The sequence below is a fragment of the Antrostomus carolinensis genome, unplaced genomic scaffold, assembly GCF_000700745.2.
Source record: "Antrostomus carolinensis isolate BGI_N321 unplaced genomic scaffold, ASM70074v2 scaffold54817, whole genome shotgun sequence".
In the NCBI taxonomy this organism is placed as follows: Eukaryota; Metazoa; Chordata; class Aves; order Caprimulgiformes; family Caprimulgidae; genus Antrostomus; species Antrostomus carolinensis.
Genome location: NW_010329164.1, coordinates 1,961 through 23,648, shown reverse-complemented (window position 1 = coordinate 23,648; position 21,688 = coordinate 1,961). Strand labels below are relative to the sequence as shown.

The 21,688-nt window shown below is 35.9% G+C and overlaps 1 protein-coding gene across 1 annotated transcript in view; it reads left to right on the top strand.

Annotated features, from left to right (window-relative positions):
• The window catches only part of MTM1 (myotubularin 1), a 28,138-nt gene extending 7,105 nt beyond the window's left edge, over positions 1-21,033 (top strand). Inside the window, exons 6-14 of the mRNA XM_010172433.1 lie at positions 5,760-5,843; positions 7,072-7,221; positions 9,056-9,244; positions 12,726-12,911; positions 13,918-14,124; positions 16,612-16,704; positions 17,573-17,686; positions 18,042-18,218; positions 20,399-21,033. Coding sequence (XP_010170735.1) covers positions 5,760-5,843; positions 7,072-7,221; positions 9,056-9,244; positions 12,726-12,911; positions 13,918-14,124; positions 16,612-16,704; positions 17,573-17,686; positions 18,042-18,218; positions 20,399-20,566 — 1,368 coding nt within the window. The 3' untranslated portion in view covers positions 20,567-21,033. The remainder of the gene's footprint in view (positions 1-5,759; positions 5,844-7,071; positions 7,222-9,055; positions 9,245-12,725; positions 12,912-13,917; positions 14,125-16,611; positions 16,705-17,572; positions 17,687-18,041; positions 18,219-20,398) is intronic.
• The last annotated feature ends 655 nt before the right edge of the window (positions 21,034-21,688 follow it).

Here is a 21,688-nt window from a genome sequence, read left to right as displayed (position 1 = left end):
TCAGCAGCACTCATGATGCTCATGCAGCTCTGCAGAGGAAAGAAGGCATCATCATTTTTATCTCTATTTTCATATTTTATGTCAGACTTTTGTCTGATCAATTTTTATTAGTGGAACCACATCCTTAGAGCTGATCCTAAACAAGAACTTTTAGAGATGCCTTGCTTCTGTTTTCTTCATGCTATACCATCCTTGGACAAATGGATGATAAATACAGCCCAAAACATTATTTCTGAGTGGAATGTACTTAGAGTTTTCGAGATATTTCTTCATCACCATCCCAACAGCAGTGTTTGAGAGCCTGTAATAAATCATGGGTCTGTTTGTGACCATTTGTCAGTGTCTCAACATTGTCCTTTGTGCTTATGTCCAGAAGCTAGTTCTCCTGTCTCTCTCCAGTTTGAACACAGGTTGGGTTCAGATCTCCTTGAATCAATAACATAATGTAAACTCTGATAGCTCATCTGACTGACAGCTTATTTGGTATGGAACAAACAGCTGCTATTCATAACCCTCTGTTGCATTTGCAAACTTGTGCTAATTGAAAGAAAAACATTGCTGAAAGTGTTTTTTTAATTTTTTTTAAAAAAAACACCCCAAAAACCAAGTTTTTAAAAAAAACCCAACAACCTCAACTTAAATATTTGTAATAACCTGCAAAAGATGAGATATATTTAGTCCCTGTAGTTTAGTTTCTACATAGCAGCTGCTTCACTTCCTGATCTTATCTTGAAGCTACACATTATCATTTTTACAAGATTATTTGCCACCATAATACCTGCATGCTTATGTATTTATTTCTAACCATACTAGCTCTGTGGGAAAGCCAGTTTTGATGAGAGACAGTGGTAGTCATGCTGTCTGATTTTGACGTCTCCCACTGTAGCTAGTTATCCTGGTAATTTAGGATGTGTGAGAGTCAGATCATACCAGTGTTACTATTTGGTCTACAAAGATGATTTTAGATGGCAGTGAGGCCTGCACAGGTGCCTGTCTGACAGAGCACTTGATTTTGCAAAAAACATCTTGACTTGAGGCTTCATTCTGAATGATTTATGTCAGTCTCAGTGCAGTGATGGTGTCAGGTTATGATAATCACAAAAGATCACAAGTTAATTATATAAGTCTTACAACATCTGATCTTAGTTTTTAGATGAACAGGTAAGACATAACTGGCTGAGTTGTAGTATTGGCCTACTAAAGGCAGTGATAATGATCTCTAAACACACTGGGAAACTGACAGCCTTTCCACTGAGTAAAAGCTTAGTGATTTATAATATGTGAAAAGCATAAATCAGTAAGTTAGAAATAGAAAAAACAATTTACTTTGCATGTGTTTAACACCTGGTTTTGCTGCTTTCTTCTTTTGTAATACATTGGTCAAATATTTAATAAATTGTATATACATTATATGCTCATGTAAAAGTAGAACATATTTATATACTATGGTTCCATAAATAGAGTAAATATATAACTATTTGTAAATAGACTGCTTGCCAAACTGCATTGTCAGATTGCAGCTGCTCTCTTCTTTATCTTGCAGAACTACATTGTGTTATGAGCAGCCAGTGTATTGCATATTATTTTTGTGTGCATGATGATAATAAATTGAACGTTGAAGGCAAGCACTTAGTCTGTAGGAGGACTGAAAAAGAGTGTGTGTATGTGTGTGTGTGTTGAAATTGCAGGTTAGCACCTGCAAAGAAGTAAACAGAATTATTTGCATAGCAAAGCATAGAAAGTAGCTTACAAAAAATGTTACGGGATTTGAAAGCCTTTTTTAAAGTGAAGTAGTAGCCTTCTGCTTCAAGTGAAGCAGTAGTGTTCTGCTTTTAGACTGTGGATCTACAATGAAATCCCTACTTCAGTTTGATTTGAAGAGGCTTTAATTTGCTTTTGCAAAAGTCTTAACTAATGTAATATAAGTCTTGTTTTTACCAACTACAGGTATTGGAAAGTTACAAACCTTTTATGCTATTTTTCTGAGTAGTGATTTACTATACTTTTTTATTTGTTTCTTACTTCTTTAATACTTCCCTTGATTTCTTTTTTGTTTCCCATGGCAGCTGAAAAGAATTTGAAACTGATTTTTAATTAGTTGATAGACTAATAGGAATTGATGGCCTTCCATCAGACACGTAGCACTAATCTCCATCAAACTTAGGGCAGATATGGTTAGTACATTGGAAGTGATTGCAAACTGTCCTGCTTTGAACCCATGATGTGAGATAAAGGCAGTAATCAGTATAATTTAAGGTGAATCTATGCTTTATTCAAGTGGCTTTCAGCTAGCTGGTCTCAGTGCTGAGAGGAGTGAGGCCAGCTCAGGCTTGCTCCCTGAAACACTGATTTATTGAGCAGGTAATCTACCTGAAATTTATACTGTTGCTTGTACTTGGTCAATATCCCACCTAACTAATAGAGAGTTGGTTCAGGTATACTTGTACAAACCACAGCTATGCTTTCTGGTTATATGTTCATAATTTTAATAAGCCTGTTCATAATTAAAAAAAAAACCAAAAAAAACAAAAAAACAAACCAAAAATAAAAACAAACCAAGCTTTTATTTTACTGCCATACTGTTCTGAACTTGAATGTCTCTTGTGTGTAGGTTTTATTTCCTTAAGTTTCCAACCATCTTTGAATTTAGACACATCTAATGAAGCTCCAGTTTTGATTTAATTCCTGGGAGAGGAATGCTACAGTTGTGAGAGTGGAAAAGGAAACATTTTTACTCTTTGAAACTGCTTTATATATTGCTTTGTATATTTTGTTGTGAGAGATAGGCCTAGGGTAGGGTGGGGATGTTGCTGTATTTCAGACTCTAGCATTTAGCCTGGACTAAAGTTCAAGCTATCTTCACAGCATATTTCAAGACTTGATATTTCAAGTCTTAAGTGAAAGGCCACTGGGGGTGGGGGGGTCCAGATTCAGATCTTTAATCTCTTTTCTGCGATGAGTAAGACTTTCAGTAGTAATCAGATTAACTGTATGGTCTGTACACAATATGCACATATAAATGTGTGTATCTAAATTTTTGTTACAATTTAGTCAACTCTTGCAGAAGACAATTTTTAGTCCTTGTTTTTTTGGATACTGGTAATTTTAAAATATTGTTCTTGTTGGGATATACTTCAGGAGTTTTCTCTGAAATGTTCATATAAATATCTAAGTCCAAACTTTACTTTCACATTCATTGGGTGTAGTGTTCTGTTATTTGTTAGAATTCAGATTTTTGCTAGATGATTCATGCTACTAATGATTGTTTTCTTGAGCAATATAGGAAGAATTTGCACTACCTGGAATGTCAACAGAACTGATGAAGCTTAATTGTCAACTTAAATGGTTGTGGGTTGTGTGACTTGAAAGCTTCTGTAGCAGATGTGGTAAAGCTACTGTAGCTAAGCGTTTTAAATGAAATATGCTGTACATAGTAGAACACTTCTTTTGGAAAGGATTCTACCCATCCCCTCTTCATGCATAGTAAATTTAACACTGTTTTTTTAAAAGGTGAAAATGAAATACACTTTTCCATCTGATTATTTTTTTTTGTGGATTATTTTGTGGGTGACATGAGCAGCATAGCTACCATTTGTTTATTTCTAGTTTGAAGCAGCACCTTCTTTATTTTCATCTGCAAAATCTTCTAAGTAACAGCTATCACAGGGCTGATAAGTAAACTCATGTATTTTAAACACATCAGGGCTAAAGCTGGGTAATATTTAAGTTCTCACCTGGAAACTTGCAATAAATTAAAAATAAATAAAATATTCCTGCCTTTCAAGTGATCTGTTAGGATTTCAGTGTTTCTGTTTCCTCCTGTTACAAGATTTTCCTTTGTCTCTTTGGTGAATTCTTAGCATAGTTGCTCTTTGGGATATAGCAAATTCCTTTGGGGAGGAGGGGATGGATGGTTCTTGCATGTAGTTATTTATTAATAGTTCCACAAATCGGTTGCATCTGCTACTGTTCTGCTGTATTCCTGGTTTGCAGTTAAACAAACAACCTGTTTCAGTTTTTCTGCTTAATTTCTGATACTTGCATCTACTTCTAATGGAATGTTGGTTTTTTTTCTGATGCAGTTGATGTCCACCTCTTTCCTTTTTACTTCTTCGTCTCTCCCTGCATCCCACTCGATAGCAGTTTAGTCAAAAGAGTCTGCAATGTTTACGTACGCTGAAGGCCTACCTCTTTAAAAATGGTGAAGGAATTCAGAAAACAACTTGGGAATGCACTGTTTACTTCTGCAAACTCACCAGTGAATGTACTTGCTCTAAAATACTGATTTAATTTAAAATTACAGTTTCTAAAACTAGTGGGATAAAGTACTTTGTGTGAGCAGTAATGTTCTTCTTAAATACTTGTTGATTTGAAATACATAAGGAAAAAACTCCTCCTTTTGGAAAGATTCAGTTCTGTGTTTTGATTAGAGCTGTTTACTGTTTAAACAGTTGTAACATAGTACCTAAACAGAATTGCCTTAAGCCATTAGAATCTGCCTTTGTGAGATCTGAAGAAACCTCCATCTGGGCCTTTGGTGCACTTACAAGCGTTGCCTTGCTTCTAAATATGCAATCACGGCACTTTAGGACAACAATTTTATTTTTTTCCTTGCCAGGTTTTCTGCATTTCTGCTTAGTTCACATCTACACCTGTGAAAATGATGTGGCTTTAGGATATTCTGTTTAGCATTCACTTTCTTCTTTTAATGCCTTTGAATAGCTAGGAGACTTTCAGCTTTATTGTTATAAATGAGCTATGATGGGGTCTTGAATTCTTTGTGCTCTGACTGCTCTTGCTCGGTTAGCTCAGGACAACACATTCTCTTCTGCTTTTTTCTCTCTCTCTCTTTTTTTTTTTTTAAAACAACTTTGTTTCATGCTCCAGTTGGCATCCAAGGAATTCATAAGTCACCAAAATCAATTTTCTCAATGAAGGAGATTCTTAAAATAAACATTATTTTTACTTTCATCATAAACTGTAAAAACAAACCAAGGAAAAAAGGGGTTAGTTAGGTAGTGCAGCCCACTTGGAATTGGTTGAAAGGAGAAGGAAAAACAAGCTAAAAGGTATGAGGAAGTTGTCAGAATCCTGGGTGAGGATGCCGTGTTGTATAAATTAGGCTTGAGAGTGAACAACAAAGCAATAGAGAAGTAGGTGGTGTAACCTGCTAACAATGTATTTTGTTTCAGTCTTAATGGCAACTTCTTAATTTTCATAGAGATTTACATTAAACCTGATTTCTGTTAGTAAGGCTCAATTGAGGGGGGATGCAGAAAGAAGACTGCTTCCTAATAGCAAGGAATAGCAATTAAAACCTTTTTACACTTTCAATTTAGCATCTGATATTTTATGTAGTAACTACAGCTGTACATATTGGAGAAATATTGGTGAGAAGACGGTAGTTTATTTGGTGAGGATATGAAATATGGGAAATAAACCGATAAAAAAATTTAAAACATTTCAACTTCCTGACAGTAAAACAATCCAGCAGTTTAAGCTTTGTAATTTTTATTATTTTGTCACTTGTTTTAAGTATTGTCACATTTTCATTATTTCATTAGCAGATCTGTATTGTTCATTGCTTATGCTCTTTGCTTTATAGTCTTATGAATATCAGATTTAAATGGAGAGTAGGGGGTTGTCATGGAAAGGTCAGTCCTATTTTGTGGCAGGTATTACTGTATAACTGATGATGAGCCCTCATGTTTGCCACTTCCAGTGAGTTTGGTGTAATAAGCTTCTTTTACATCCTACAGCTTTTTTTTGCATTTGCAAATGAAGAAAAGTTTTCTGAAAATGGATGGATGGTGTACAATCCAATGTCTGAATACAGGAGACAAGTGAGTTATTGAAGTTGCAGTTGCTTTCATATCTGACAACTTACATTGAGGAATTAGTATTTGTACATTTCTCTTATCAGCTTTTTTGTGGCGGGAGCAGAGAACAGGAGAAGATGGAAATACTACATGAAAAAAAGTAAAGAAAATAAATAAAACACTAGAATCTTAAAAAAATTAGAATGTCACAGGAAGGTAGTTTTTGCTCTTTGAAGGAAGTTACTGATACTTCTTACCATGTGCCACTGTTAAGTGAACAGGGGGCGGAGAGGATGTGCCCAATATGTAACTACAATGTCCTAAGTATAGATTCAATTTGGTCTACTTGCTGAAGTGAAGGAGAAAGGAGAAAAAAGCTGCTTATTTTAGAAACAGCATTGCTCTACAGAAGTTATTTATGTCTATCAGTATTCTACCTTTCTTTTTACATGATTTTGGAAAAATGTCAGTGAAAAAGGATGATATATTTAATTTTTAAATATCTTTTAGACAATTTATTTTTACTTCAAAAATGACTTTTTTAAACAACCAAAAAAAAAAATAGAAAACAATAGGACTTCCTTGGATTTTTTTTTTTTTTTGTTCCATAGTTTTTGGTTCAAGGTTTAGAGGCTCATGACCCAAAAAAGGTAAAATACAAACACCCACACAAACCCCACTGTGTGTGTGTGCACTTGTGCAGGGCTTATCAGTCTTTCTCAATTTCCTGGCTGCTCTCTGTGAAATGTTTTACTGAGCAGACTGCAACTGAAAGTTATTGTTTCTCAGTAGAAAGTCACCCTGAATCTTATTTTTAACCTGATTGGACTACAAGGAAGGAAGGTTGAGATGAGACTTCCTCCCCCTGTCTTCTCAGGAGTGTGGTGTCTTTTCAGCAGGCAAAATGGAAAGGCAGAGCTTTAAGGGAGGAGAGAAGGCAATTTTCTTTCCTTAGTCCCACAGTGAAAGAAATACATCTACTAGTTTTAATTGTTGATTTTAAACTCATTGTAAATAAATTGTATATGTAAGAGTATGTGAGATAGCTGTACAGTTGTTTAAGGCTGTGAATCCATCTGCAATGTGTGGTCTTGTAATCTTTTTTCTTCCATTGTTTTGAAACAGTACTGTAGTTAGGTTAAATTGGTAGGTTGTTGCCACCATGTGGCCATAATGTCATGTTAAAATTCAAGAGCAGAATTATTATTTGCACAGCTAAAAATGCATTGAAAAACTTTGTGTTTCATTTTAGGGACTGCCTAATGAACGGTGGCGAGTGACTTTTATTAACGAACACTATGGACTGTGTGACACATACCCATCGCTCTTAGTAGTGCCATATAATGCAACAGATGATGATCTCAAGAAAGTTGCTGCCTTTAGGTCCCGAAATAGAATCCCGGTGAGTCTTACATGCTGAAAGTTCCCTCATAGTGTAGCTAGGTTTGAGTGTGCATGCAAACAACTCTGCTGAACACGACACAGAGGATGCTTTTTTTGGAAATGGTTACAGCAAAATAGTTTTGATTGGCTGGTGGTTTTTACTGCTTGAAACTAGTGTCTTGGCCAAGTCCTGTTTCCGCTTCCCCCCCGCAACAATCACCCATTCTAACTTTGTTGGTTTTAACGTGACTTTTCTAGTAACAACTGCCAGCGTTGCAGATTCCCTTTCTTAATGAAGTACGAGCCTTAGGCTGCCGTCTGTACTGGCTTGACTGGTGTTGGATGCACATAAAAAGTGATAGCAAGTGTTATCCTCCTGTAAGCAAACCGCATGGCATTTAAACATAGTTCCAATGGTCAGCCCTAAAAATAAGACCTCATGGATAGTCTTTGCGATGAATTCTTGGACTTTTTAGTCCTCTAAACTGGGCTGTGGAATTTAAAATAAACCCATTAGACTTTTTGGGTATATTTCTATAACTAAAATTCTTTCAGGTAAGAGACTTTTTGTGTCAGCTCTTTACAGTGCTGTAGAAAATATTAATTTATATCACAATGCAATCTGTTTTAATTAATATTTCATTTTGGCAAACTCAGAAAAGGTGCTAGACTCTTAGGCAGTATCAGAAAGCTGCCTTGAATTCAGTTAATTTCAAACAGATGTGAAACTCAGTATGATAAATACTTATTAGATATGGTATTTACTGACAGGCTAGGCCTATAATTATAAATTTACTCTATATACACACGTACATGTATGTATAATATAACATGTATAAATATATATGGTAAATATATAGTGGGTTCATATAGTTCTTATAACTTAGCTGTATCTTCTCTGTCATTTCAAAATTAATGACAGGGCCTTTGTATGCTTGTACAGTGAGAATAGTTATCTTGGTAATAGTAATTTTACTCTTGTCAGGAAATAACCAGTCATGCTCACCCCCACACACACTGACAGGTCTAGTTTCTAGATATACAACTAAGGGCTGTATCTCAGAATTTAACACTTTCTGAGGATTTTTTTTTTTAAACTGATGTTTTTTCACTCTGTAACCCACAACTTTCAGACTGGGTGAGAATACTGTTTCTTAATATTCTTCCACGATGAAGTTGTGAGTTTTGCCTTCTTCTTGGGGTGCTTATCTTTAACCTCTTGCGCTGCGATCTGTTCCCTGGGCAGCTCACTATCTCTTGTTTGTTAAGTCCCCTCTGGCTCCGAACAACAAAGGCAGCATACATTCTGCTCCAGTGCCTCTTTGTAAAGGGGGCTGAGGAACAAAATGTACTTTAAAGAGAAGGGGAAATATTCAGGATACTGCAGAAAGGTTCAACTTTCCTTCCTTATACAGAAAAAAGGGAAAGTTGTTCTTGTAGATTTGGAGCATCCTAGTCACCCTTTCCAGAATGAGTTCATTTTTCTGAATTGTTTCATAGTTTCAGCAGGCATTGCTATCTTTGTTTATAGTTTGCTTTTCAGAATTATTTGTGCAACCTGAGTCTTGTAGGAAAATAGTAAAATACACTGGATTATATAGATAAGTATAATTTCAATAAGAGTTAAATATGTAAGAGAATGAACTCTCTTAAAGGTTATTATTATTATTATTAAATTTTATGAGACTGAAGTGGAAGCATTTGAGATGTCCGGGGATTGTCTTTTGAAGAAACAAAATAAAAAGTACTAATTTTCATATTTTTTTACTTTAAAGAATGCAACTTAAAATTTAAAGTTATTATTTTTAAAAATAAAATGTATTTCTTCTCCTGTGTTTTTGACATGTGACTAGGTTCTGTCATGGATTCATCCAGAGACTCAAGCTGTTATTATGCGTTGCAGTCAGCCCCTTGTTGGAATGAGTGGCAAGCGGAATAAAGATGATGAAAAATATCTTGATATCATCAGAGAGGCAAACGGGCAAATCTCAAAACTGACCATCTATGATGCTAGGCCCAATGTCAATGCAGTTGCAAACAAGGTAAACAGGTGCTTAATAGTCTTATTTGTGAAAGGGGTTGGGGAGGAGACTTAGTTTGAAGTTTTCTGTGAGAAGATTTTTGGGAACAGTAGTAATCTTACTGTAGGTAAATTTACATAATGAAATATACATTTACATAATCTAATATTGAGGCTCAAGGCAATGAAAGGACCTGAGTGCCTAAAGCAGGTCATAAGCAGGGTTTCAGGACCATATCTGGATTTTCAGACATGCTTTAACCTGTGTGGTATTGGTCAACCACGAATCTTGGGATCCCACAGCATGGGACTGAAATCGGATATGACCACACTCTGCACTGTGTGGTAGATGTAGGCTGAGCTGTGAAGCAAACATGTCCTGTGTTGGAATGACAGGGCACCTCTGTGCAAGCCACAGCTCTGCTCTGTATCCTCTGGGAAAATTCTGTCCTGGAAAGACTGTGCGTAAAGGCAAGCCCACTGATGGGCATCCTTTGGTTGGTGCTTCTTAACTATCACATGAACCACTTCAGACCTACCCAGGCATACGGCAAATAAGGAGAAAGTGATGGATAAGTTAATTTAGGGGTTTGCACTCTGAACAGCAGTATGTGTATGATCTTGGATACCTAGATACCTCTTCTTCCCCTTGGTCCCCTCTCAGCTCTGGTGAGGACCAGATTGTTCTGGCATACTTGGATAATGCCAGTCACAGTGTGTCAGTGTTGTGTTTAGCTTAGAGCACAGCAGACATGGATGTGCTCCATGTTTATATGAAAAGCCTAGTTAGGGGAGAGTAGGTGAAGGACACAAGTTTAATGCTTTCTTCATAGGAGAATGTACCAACTTCACTCCTTCCATGTCTAGGATAGTCCCTCACTCACTGAACTTCAAGCACAAACGAAGTGGACATACTCTTCCATCCTTACTAGTGAAGCTGTGTGTCTGCACAGCAAAGAGCATGAGATGACCTCAAGAGGGTTTGAGATCTTTGTGAAATGATGAGTGTGCTTATCTGGAAGAGCAGGAATTCTAGCATCTGAATAGTTTTTTGGCACAAAACAAACACTAGTAGAATGAGTCCTCTTCAATATTTGTGCTGAAAGGAATATGAAATGGTAGAATTTGTTTGCCTCTAGGAGGTTTATATGTAACAAATATTAAGTTGCTTCAGAATTCAGGAGGGACAATAATGTGTATTGCTCTGTGTAATTTAAATGCATACATCTGTACCTTTACAGCTGCCTTCTCTATAATAGAGAATATAATTTATTAAGCTAGAAATAAAGGTTGGGGTTTTTTTGTATAACATACATGCTTTCAAAGACTCTATCTGAGGGGCTGTTTGGCTACGTTTTAATCTGATGGGTTGTATTTTGAGTGTCTGTGTCAATTGCTTCCATTTTACTCTACAAATTGCATTGACCTCTCCACACTGAATTTTTATGGGTGAACAAAACATGTAATCCTCCTGTTTGCCTTGTAGAAGAAATGTCAATTCTTACATTAACTTAATTTTTTCCCCAGTTCTTGGACAAACTTAAATTTTTACCCTGTTTATTTCAAAGATGTATTATGGCCAAATGTCATACATACCTACTTACTGAAGTATGCAGCACAGTTTTCAGCTTTTTAAAATGGCCTGTATATTTCACCCATGAGTTTTAATTAACTCCTGATATGTCTAAATATGAAATACTTAGTCATAGCAGTAGGGTGCATTTCTGGGTCTCAGGGACAATGACATACAGAGTGCAAGCCAGTGCTGATCAGCACTGAAAAAAGTTTTACTTGAACAGCTATGAAGATTAGTGTAAGCAAAATCTTGGGCTGTGCTACTCATGCATTCCTGTGTTCTTTGTACATAGGTCAAGACCACACAGTCAGTAGGAGTTGCAGCAGCCTTGATGCTAAATTACAAGCATTCCTCACCAGAACTTCATAATGCTCAAAGGAAAGAGAAAAACACAATTGTTACTTCTTTTAGCACAGAGCCTGGCAGCTCTGAGAATATCCCCACATCTGAGGAAGGAGATAGAGAGCCTAGAATAGAGATACTGTGCTGCTCTACAGAAATGTAGGTGGTACTAATGGAGAAAGACTACTGTACTTCAGGTTGTTGTCTGATGTGTAGCTGGTGGATGTAATGCCTTATAAAGGCAAAATTATTTCTCACAGTTCATGGGATGTTTTGCTGTCTGCAGGAAATGCTGCGATTTTGCAGCTATCTTCGGAAAACCTCATCAGTGGTACTGTGTCCTAAAATATGTGTGGTTTTTCCACTTCCTTTTGTGACCACGCACATCCTCTGCTGTGGTGGTGATTGTTTTGAGAGAGAGCAGCAGTAGAATAGACTTTCTACTTATGTGGCTCTTTCATTTCTTAACAATCTAAATACATATTTAGTCTTCAACAATGAAATTTGGTGTTAGAAAACCTACTTTACACTAAATTTTAACGTTATTACTAATGTACTACTTAGAGGCAGAATCTAAGATTCTTGAACTTAATTCTTAAATGAAACATAGCTTATTCTTAACTGAACTCTTTAATTTTACTTGGCCAAGCATCTTACCATTTTTATCTATTTAAATATCAGTTCAGTTGTAGTAGTAAATAACAAGGCAGTGTAAACACAGGAAAGATTTTTTTTTTTTTTTTTTTTTTTTTCTTTTCCTGGTAGCAAGTTTGCACTGGTAAACCTGAAATTTACCCTCTTTTGAATTAGTGGTGTAAAGAAACAGACAAATCCTTTTGACTGAATTTCTTTCTAGTTGGCACAGAAACAAAGAAATGAGCAATTTTATTACCTGGAAGTGCTGGTCTAGTATGTTATGATTAATTGCTGTTTTGTGTGATGTACTTTATATTTTAATTTAACCTTTAAAATCTGTCTGGGAAGTAAACTGATTTCTTTTGTATTCAGAATCATGAGTTTGTTTAATCCTTGATGGGAAAAGTGAACATAAATGAAGAAAAAATATTGTCATTGTAATGTCAGTTGGTCAAGGAAATGCTGTTTCCATGATGAATCTCAAAAGTAATGGGGAAGGTACAAATGTCTCCTTATTTTCAAAGCAGTCTGAGTCCTGACTGATGTGATGCTGAGCTGCTGTCCCTCACCTGGCTACTTCAATGATACAACAGTGCAAACAACCTTTTAGTGTTAATCTAAAATAATTAATTTTCCCTTTTAGGGTTACTCTTGAGGTTTTGGAAGGAACTAGGCTAGCTGGAGCAACTTGAATGTCTTTCTGGCCATGTGTTTTACTTAATATATTTTGCCCTTTTGGAGAAAGTCCCTGAGTATTTTTCTTCAGCATTCTCCCCTCCAAAGCTTGTATCTGGGACTCAATTGCTTGTTTAAAAAAAATCTAATTATATATATTCCCCAACTACAAAATAAAGTATAACTAAAGTTCAGTCCCTTCATGGTGTGTTGAAAAGCTGCTACAACAGTGTATATATGACTATGAAATTAAGTTTAGATCTCTTGTTGGTAGGCAACTGGGGGAGGATATGAAGGTGAAGATGCATATCCCAATGCAGAACTCTTCTTCTTGGACATTCATAATATTCATGTCATGCGGGAATCTTTGAAGAAGTTGAAGGACATTGTTTATCCTAATGTGGAAGAATCGCACTGGTTGTCGAGTCTGGAATCAACCCATTGGTTAGAACATATAAAGGTAAATTTTTGCTGTTTGTTTGAAATAACATTTGTCTTGGCCTTGTTTTCTTTGCTAGACTTTGAGATAGTCCTTATGTGGAACACATCAAACTACTTGGACTACAAAAACAGCATCACTGAGCATTGGCTTTTTGCGAACTAGTCTTAGAGTATGTTATGAGATATCATTACTAAGCAACAGTAGCTGAAATTCAATGTTTATTGTCTGCCTCAAGTCAAATGTCAGTCTTTAACAGAGGAATGCATTGTTAGTCTGATTGTCTTTACGTGTGTGAGAACTGATTTATTTTGGTTTCTAGCAATAAAGGACTACAGATAACTGTAATTGTGAAGGATTAGCAATTACTTTAGTTGTTAGTTCATGTGTGGTTTTATTTTCTGAATTATGGCTTTTCATCTTGTAGCACAAATAAATACTTAAACTGGTAATTCACCGGTGTTCTTACTAGATGATCTTTGATCCTTTTGCATCAAGTACAGCTGTGCAAAAGTATTTAGAATATTATATAATGATCCCTACTTAATAAAATTTTCATTTTAATTTTACTATTTGGGAAATAAGCATAATAGAAGAGTACATGTTCCTTTTTCCAACAGCTGAGATATTTTAATAATTTAGTTCAAAGAAAGGAAACAAATGAAATAAAAAACTTCTAGAGAGTATTTCCTATGGTAAATCCTCACTTTCTTTAAAAAAGAAGCTTATGTTCTTCGGTTTATCAAGGTTACTATTTTCGGCCTCATTTTTAAGAATTTGCTGAGAGATGAGTTAGATCTTACTAGGTTTCCTTATTAGGAAACCAATCTGTTTCCCAATTTTAAATAAGAAATTTATTTGATCTCCTAGAAAATTCTTTTTCAATTAACTACACCATGCTCTTTTGGTCTTTTAATGGAAACAGTATCAATTTAGATACTGTGTAGATACAAAGAAATCAATTTATTTTTGTTAGAATGAGAACATTAATCTTCTTTGTTGTTTGGTGTCTATTCCTCTTTGCTAGCTTGTCTTGACAGGAGCTATTCAAGTGGCAGACAAGGTATCCTCAGGAAGGACCTCTGTGTTGGTTCACTGCAGCGACGGCTGGGACCGGACAGCACAGCTAACATCGCTGGCCATGTTAATGCTAGACAGCTACTACAGAACAATTGAAGGCTTTGAAGTTCTAGTGCAAAAAGAGTGGATAAGCTTTGGACACAAATTTGCATCGGTAAGAATTAGAAGATAATTGCAAGGACCATGTAACGTTAATGTTATAAAAAGCTTTCAGTGTTAAACTACTCATTGTGTCAAGGTTTGATAATTCTTTTCATTATTTTGGAATTCTGATTTTACATTTACAGGTAAATCTGATAAGCTGAGCTTTTGGTTTTGGACCTGTTTGGTTAATATTTTTGCTGTTCTTCTCTGAGAAGTCATCTTTTGTCTGTTACACTCTTTTAAAAACACAGAATTGCTAGAGTTACTCTGGTTATTGAGCAAAGAAAGTGAGAAGACAGAAAAATCATGTCCTTCCGAATTTTTCAGAAGAAGATCAAATAAAGCTGGGACATGAGGCCCTTACCCCCTCCCTTTGGACTGTTTTAAATGTCATGAGGGGCAGATGAATGACTCTGACCAATGTCTTCTAAGTGATGTTTTGAACTCTTCTTCCCAAATGTTCTAACTTTGTCATAATAGCTCTCAAGAGGCTGTCACTGGTAATGCTGTCTCTAGTTCTGTGGGTTGTCGTCTTGATGCTTAGAAGGTTAAGTAGAAATGATCTATGGCAAATCCTTAATATCCTACCCATGTATAATGCAAAGTCAAGGGTGTTTGTGTTGTGAAACTTGTCTTAATGGAACTTCTCTTAAATTTGGCAGCTAACCATTTAGCCAGGAAATCTGTATGAGGAACCTGGAGAAGCAGAATAGGTTGCCAGGGAGAGTGTGCTGGGATATGTAAATAGAAAACATAAGTTGGGAGCTTTACCACAATGTTACTTGTTAATGCTGAACCTTGTAATTCACAGTAAGAAGCTTCCACACCTTCAGTAAAAGTTATTTCCACAGACAATTTGTCACTAGTGGTGTGTTTTGAAGATGCTACTGAATATTGTTAAAACTGGGAAAATAGGCAACCTGGAAAAATCAAGAAATGGAAGAATAATACCTACGTGTGTATTTCATGCCCATTTTACATTTGCAAGAGTGTCTCATTCATTTGGAAATTCTTGTATAGCTACTCAGCATGAATCACTTCACCATTTAAGTGTGCTTGTAGGCTGCGGCAGTCTTTGATCTGACATTCTAAAGGTGCTTTGAGGCACAGGAGATTTGCATTTTGATTGTTGTGAATGATATCTGTTGTAGTCCAGTTTTCTGTGTATTTTCCTGTAGTCTTCTAGTAGTGATGTGTTATATAAACCTTTGAAGTATTCTGTATTGGTACAGCCACAGGAAAACACTGGCTTGCCTTTTTATTCTCGTTGTATTTTATTTTTTATTTGTAAAAAACATTATAGTCCTTATGCAGATAAAATCAGATTGTGTCACTATGAGACCTGTAGCCTAGCACATACGCTATGATTTAACAAACACCTACAAATTGTAGATGGAAGATACTCAGATATCCTAAAACTGCTAACCATAGTGAGAGTGGAAGGACTTTCACTCCTTACTGAACACATACATGACTCTGTTAACAGATACCACGTGTTTCAAACAACTGAAACTGGAGACCAAAGAGCCCAATTTGTCTTTCCTATAGTGCTTTTCTAGTCATTTGCTACTGTTGACTGAGTTCAGCTACAATCCCTCATCTCCCTCTATTTCCTGCCATTCAATTCTATTATTTTAAGCTATCTTGCAAACCCTTGTAGAGAGTAGTGTACTGATTTTATCATTTTTAACGTCCTTGAGACATTAAGCCTGCTATCTTACAGGCAGATAGACAACATCTTAGTTCAACATAACATGTTCTTCTTTTGTTTCCTTCAGGCAAGTATATTCAAGCAGAATTACAAAGTTAATAGAATCTCTTTTTCCCCCGAATCTCTTATCTGTTCTCAGCTATCAAATGTGAAAAGGAAGCTTTTACCAAACCTACTTTTTATCTGTGGGGACAATTCCTTTGATTGTTACTTTGTGCTCCTCAGAATAAGCGGCTCACTCAAATTTTAAAAATGTGTGTTAATTTTCTGTCAAGAACACGAACGCACAAACGTTTCTTTGAGCTCGCTCCTGATCACTGTCTACCTCAGGGTGAATCTTCAGGTTCAAGTATGGAGGGGGAAGAGGAGAATCTGTGTGGATAGTTGGATGATCTAGGTTCTCCAGTGGCTTAAATTACAAGAGATGATGAAGTATATAACTTGGCTTTTGACAAACTTAGAACGTAAATATAGCTCAAGATATGTCTTGATTATTTGAGAAGTGATGGATGCTCTAACAGTTCTGCTTGTCCAATAACTAGCAGTTTTTTATAACACGACCAGTTACCACTTTAGACTTTTTCTCAGTCATCTTTGGAACACTTCTGCAGTATTTCTGTATAGCTGAATCTCTCCTCCTTGGTGCAATAGAATTTTGAAATCATAGTTTGAACAAGTTGCTCTATTACAGAAGCATTAATATTCTAGTGCAAAATAAGAAACAACGTCTATTGGACAGAAACCAGACCGGTTTGGTTAACAGGAGGCTGTATTGCTTCATTTCAGAGAACAGGCCATGGTGACAAAAATCATGCTGATGCAGACAGATCGCCGATCTTTCTCCAGTTTATTGATTGTGTGTGGCAGATGTCTAAACAGGTATGTTCTATCATTCTTCAGAAGGTAACATTATTAAGAGATTACTGAATTAAAAGCCTAGATCTTTATTTTAGAAAAAAGTATTTGAAGAGGACAGCATACCCCTCTGCTCTAACACTGTAGTTAAAAAAAGCATATTTACTTTTAAACTGTACAATCTCTACCCTACTTCTAAAAGTGGAATACAAGCTGTGATTATGTTGCTTAATATGGCACTGGCTATGCACGCAAGGCTGGTGTGTCTTGGATAGGGGCTTCTCAGAAACATATTGAAGGATGTAACCCAGCAGAATGCTTTTACAGGAATTGCATCCAATCAGCTTAATAGGATCTGTTGTTTCATTTCACCGTTTTTGTGAAGCTGTCCCTTAAACTACAGGGACAAATGTTGGTTTTGTCAAAGCTTGAAAAGGAAGCTTGGGAACTGTTGAGTCCTGTGGGTTAAACATTGTATTTCCAGTAAGTAATGAAATGCAGCAGCAAACTTAGTCCATTTAGGGACGAGGATTAGGAGCTAAACCCTTATTTTCCTGTATGGTGCTGCACTATAAAGAGTGCACTGTGGATATCTTACTCTGTTTTGCTAGTGAAAATGTGACTGTAACCACTTTGTATTGTATTCTCTTTAGAAAATAAGTGCAGTTAGAACAGTCTGAGGAGAGTTCTTTTCAGGCACTAGCTTAAGAAAATTGAACACCTCGTGTCATCTGAACACTTACTGTGCTATAAAGTATATGAAATTATTATCTTAACAGTTATTTGTAGATGTATTCGGGCTTCTAAACGCTGCCTTTAGCCTCTTAACCAGGGCATGTGCATCTCCCTGCTTTTATGATGTAAAGAACAAACTTGTCTCTTCTGTTGTTAGTTTCCTACAGCCTTTGAATTCAATGAGCAGTTCCTGATTACAATCCTGGATCACTTGTACAGTTGCCGCTTTGGTACTTTCTTATACAACAGCGAGTCTGTTAGAGAAAAAGAGGTTAGTCAAACCACTGATTGTTTAATTGTATTGCTGTCTTGACTCTGGATGATTACAAAAAGTTTTGGTTGTATGGTATTTTGTTATATTCTCTGTATGACAGTGTTTTGGAACTGGCTTTATTCGTGTTGTAGAACAGTTGCATGGTAAATTCCTTGATTTTGGTAGCTTAAAGACTATGCAGCCACTAAAATACTTGTCAAGCACTAGTTTTGGAATATTTCTAATACAGTAACTTATTTATGCTTCTAAATAAATCAGAAGTATATTGATTTCATAACGTAACCATGGCTTCTGTGATGGATTTCCTGATTTTGTGCAAATATTTACTCTGCTTATTTCAATTTCATTTTAGAAAGTGACCGAGAAAACATTGTCATTATGGTCTTTGATAAACAGTGACAAATCTAAATACACCAATCCTTTTTATACTAAAGAGCTAAACCGAGCACTCTATCCGGTAGCCAGTATGCGTCATTTAGAGCTCTGGGTCAATTATTACATCAGGTGGAACCCAAGAATTCGGCAACAGGTAAGTAAAGTTTCTGTAACATGCAAAATGCTTTTGGACTTTGGAAATAGGATTTTGTATCAAAACTGAATTGTAGAATAGTACCTGTAACCTGTTCAGGTTTTTAATATTATATTTGTAAAGATGGAGAAAAAGGGTGGAAATTATTATTTATTATTCAGTTCTCTCTTTTTTTTTTTTTTTGTTTGTTTGTTTGACTCAGCTCTTCTCAGAACACTTATTTTAAAATAAGCTTATTTTACTGCTTAGTATCAAGTCATCCTCAAATGCTTTCCAGCCCTTTTTCCTGGGGACAGGGCTGGGGAGCATTTTTTAAGAGCATTTGATGCTAATAAAGGATGAATGACAATGTTTAGAAATGGGGCTTAGGGATCCCTGAAGAGTTAGAGCATTAGCATCACAAATGTGCTTAGTTGCATTTGCTTAGTCTTTTTCCTTTTTCTGAGAGCCTGTATGAAATCTTTTACAAATTAAGATCACCTATTCAGTCCTTTCTCTTTCAAAACTGCTATCTGTATTGATGGCTTATGGTAAGAATTATATATAACTTGGGTGACCCAGCATTGCTTGCACTGTGTAACCGTGGGATGAAAGCTGTTACTGAAAATTATACAAGTGGATCAGATTGGAAACCCATAAAAGCTTTTATCAAAGTATATGTAGTTCAGTTTTGTGCTTTTAATACTTAATATATGAACACTCAATGTTTGTTACAGTCTTGCTAGAAATCTCAGCAATGTGACATGTAAAGATAGTGTACAGAGTCATATTTGTCCTTCTTAACAAGTTGTGGAGTTTTGAGTAGGAGGAGATAGAGGAGTAATGTCTTTGACAGAAGCAATCTTCCCAATCTATCCCCTGGAATGAATTGGGAGTTTTCAAGCAATGCACTTCTTTCGCTGCAGCTGATCTCCTGTATTATTTACAACACTTTACAGGCAGCAAGAGAGCCAGACAGTTTGCTATATTTTCTTTCAAGTATGTTTCCAAATTTAATTTGAAATTCTAGTTTTAAAGGTTTTGTTGCTTGCTGTAAAAGACGGGGGCATTTTGCAAAAGGTGAATCCAAAGATTTCTTTTAGAAAGTGAAGGATTATAGGACATGCAGATTAGCTGTAAATCTACTTTAAAATGCGCCTTGCTATTATTCAGGAAAGGTTCTTGGCAGGAGTTCCTTATTAGAAATGCAAACCCATGTGATAATCTTCTATGCTGCTACTACTGGTCCCTCATTTTCACCATTTTCATATACAAAATGCAACAATTATTTTTATCCTGCGCATGAAATTTTTGCTTCATCTTGACTTAAGCAACTGAGTAGTGAACATGTGGCCTGAACCAGTTTTTCCCTGACCTTTCTTAGTGCCATTACTTTGAAGCATTAGACTTCAGTCTAATGAAGAATCTGGTCTGTCACTAGCAACATTATTAGTGCTACATCTCTAATCATCTTAGTAACTACATTCAGTCATTGATCCAACTTCCACAGCTGCTTCAGCATTCATTGCTGTCCTCATCCGGGTGCACACTGAGCGGTGCTCCCGCCTGCTGGTTCAGCTGGTTTTGAACTGGTGAGGCATTCACATTTGCTCCTGAAATGGTACCACTGATAGCTTTTAGTTACAGGCAGTTAACTGTGAAACAACAGAAACTTCTTGACAGGTAGACAAAGCTGAAGGTAACTTTGGTAGCTTTGTATCTGCCTTGGACACTTGTAATACTTCTTTTCCATTTCTTTTGTTACTCTATCTGAAAAAGGAAGCTGAGCTTGAAGTGGCAACAGTTCAGGTGCTCTTTCTGTGAGTGAAATCTCTTGAAAGCTAGGGCAGTTGATTTTAAACGCTTACAGAATTTACTAATGAACTTCAGAAAAACTTCAGACAAGGTATTCACACCTATCTTCCACACAGTATTAAATAATAAGAAAATAAAATCCATATGCTCCAGGAAGTGCTGGCTGATTTTATTGAGGTTTGAAGAACTGTTTGGTGTAAAGATTTTCTTTTGATGAGAAAAACGGGAAAGCCGAGAGCTCTTGCATTATGGAAACAAATACACTTTGTTACATATGTTGGAAACTACAAATACTGAGTAATGTCAGGAAAACAAATACTCCAGCACCCTAACTGTGTAGAAGTAGTTGGACTAAAGTGATGAGACTAATGTAGATCTCTTTCTAGCAGCCAAATCCAGTGGAGCAGCGTTACATGGAGCTCCTTGCGTTACGTGATGATTATATGAGGAGACTTGAAGAACTACAGATCACAAATAATTCTAAGATATCCAATTCATCAGCCTCATCAGCATCTCCCTCACAAATGATGTCCCAAGTACAAACACATTTTTGAAGAAAATGTTGGCTTCTTTCAATACTGTAATAGCAAGTGGTGCTTAACATAGATGTATAGCATAAAGAGGAATATTTTAATGCCTTACATTAGACTGTCCTAACACAAATTATTTTAGACTGTCTTCATCTGAGAAGGACTTCAAAACAAACAAAACCAACTCTTCAGTTACGTGCCTTTTGGAACCTGTGGACTGAGAATATTATTAATCAACTGCTAGTTTTGGAGGGCTTTAAGAGTTATTTTGGAAAGTCTGGTACAATTTAAATTAAATTGACTTATTGTTTTCATAAGAATACTTTAATTTATTACATTGTAGGTCATGTTCCTGTAAGGAAATTCATGCTCAGTCTTACATGTTGTGAATAAACACGTTAATGGCACTAGGAATATTCACATTGTGTAAAATTAGGTATGCCTGTGTTCCTGCAAGGAATGCGTTTGTGGAGTTCATGAGGTAAAAATAAATTCTACTGTAAGATTTCAGAGGGAAGTGTTGAAATCTTCTGGTTACCTGAGACCTCCAAATTTTCCTTTTTCAAAATAGAAGTATAGAAGGGATTTCACTGATATGCTTCTAGTTAAAAAGTTCAAATAGATTAGTAGATATAAAAATAAAAATATATTTTTATTGTAATTTTTTTTTTTAAATGGCAATTGTACTGGATTCTGAGAAGTCCTGTTTTGGCTAACTGTTCAGCACTAAAGTATATTACAAATTATCACTGTTGGCAATATTGGTTCTTTGTATTCATACAAAATAAGATGGTTCTAAAGAAGGTTTCTATAATTAAAAACAAACCCATGGAGACGTAGCTTAAATATCCAGCGATAGCCATAGTATTACGCTTATGTTTGTCTTCTAAAAGTAAATGTGCCTGTTTAAAGGACCTTTTATACCAAAGTAGGCAAAAAATTTCAGTTACAAATACTGTTGAAAACTTGTACTTTTATAGCTTACTGTTTAACTTAACTTTTGTTCAATGAGTTTATTCTTAAGTATTTAAGGGACTTCAGTATACAGGATTTGCATATAGTGTGTGCACTTACATTGAACCTTCCAGTGAATTCTAGTTTCAAGCCTTCATGTCAGAGCCTTCTTGTAAACCTTTAATTTGTTCC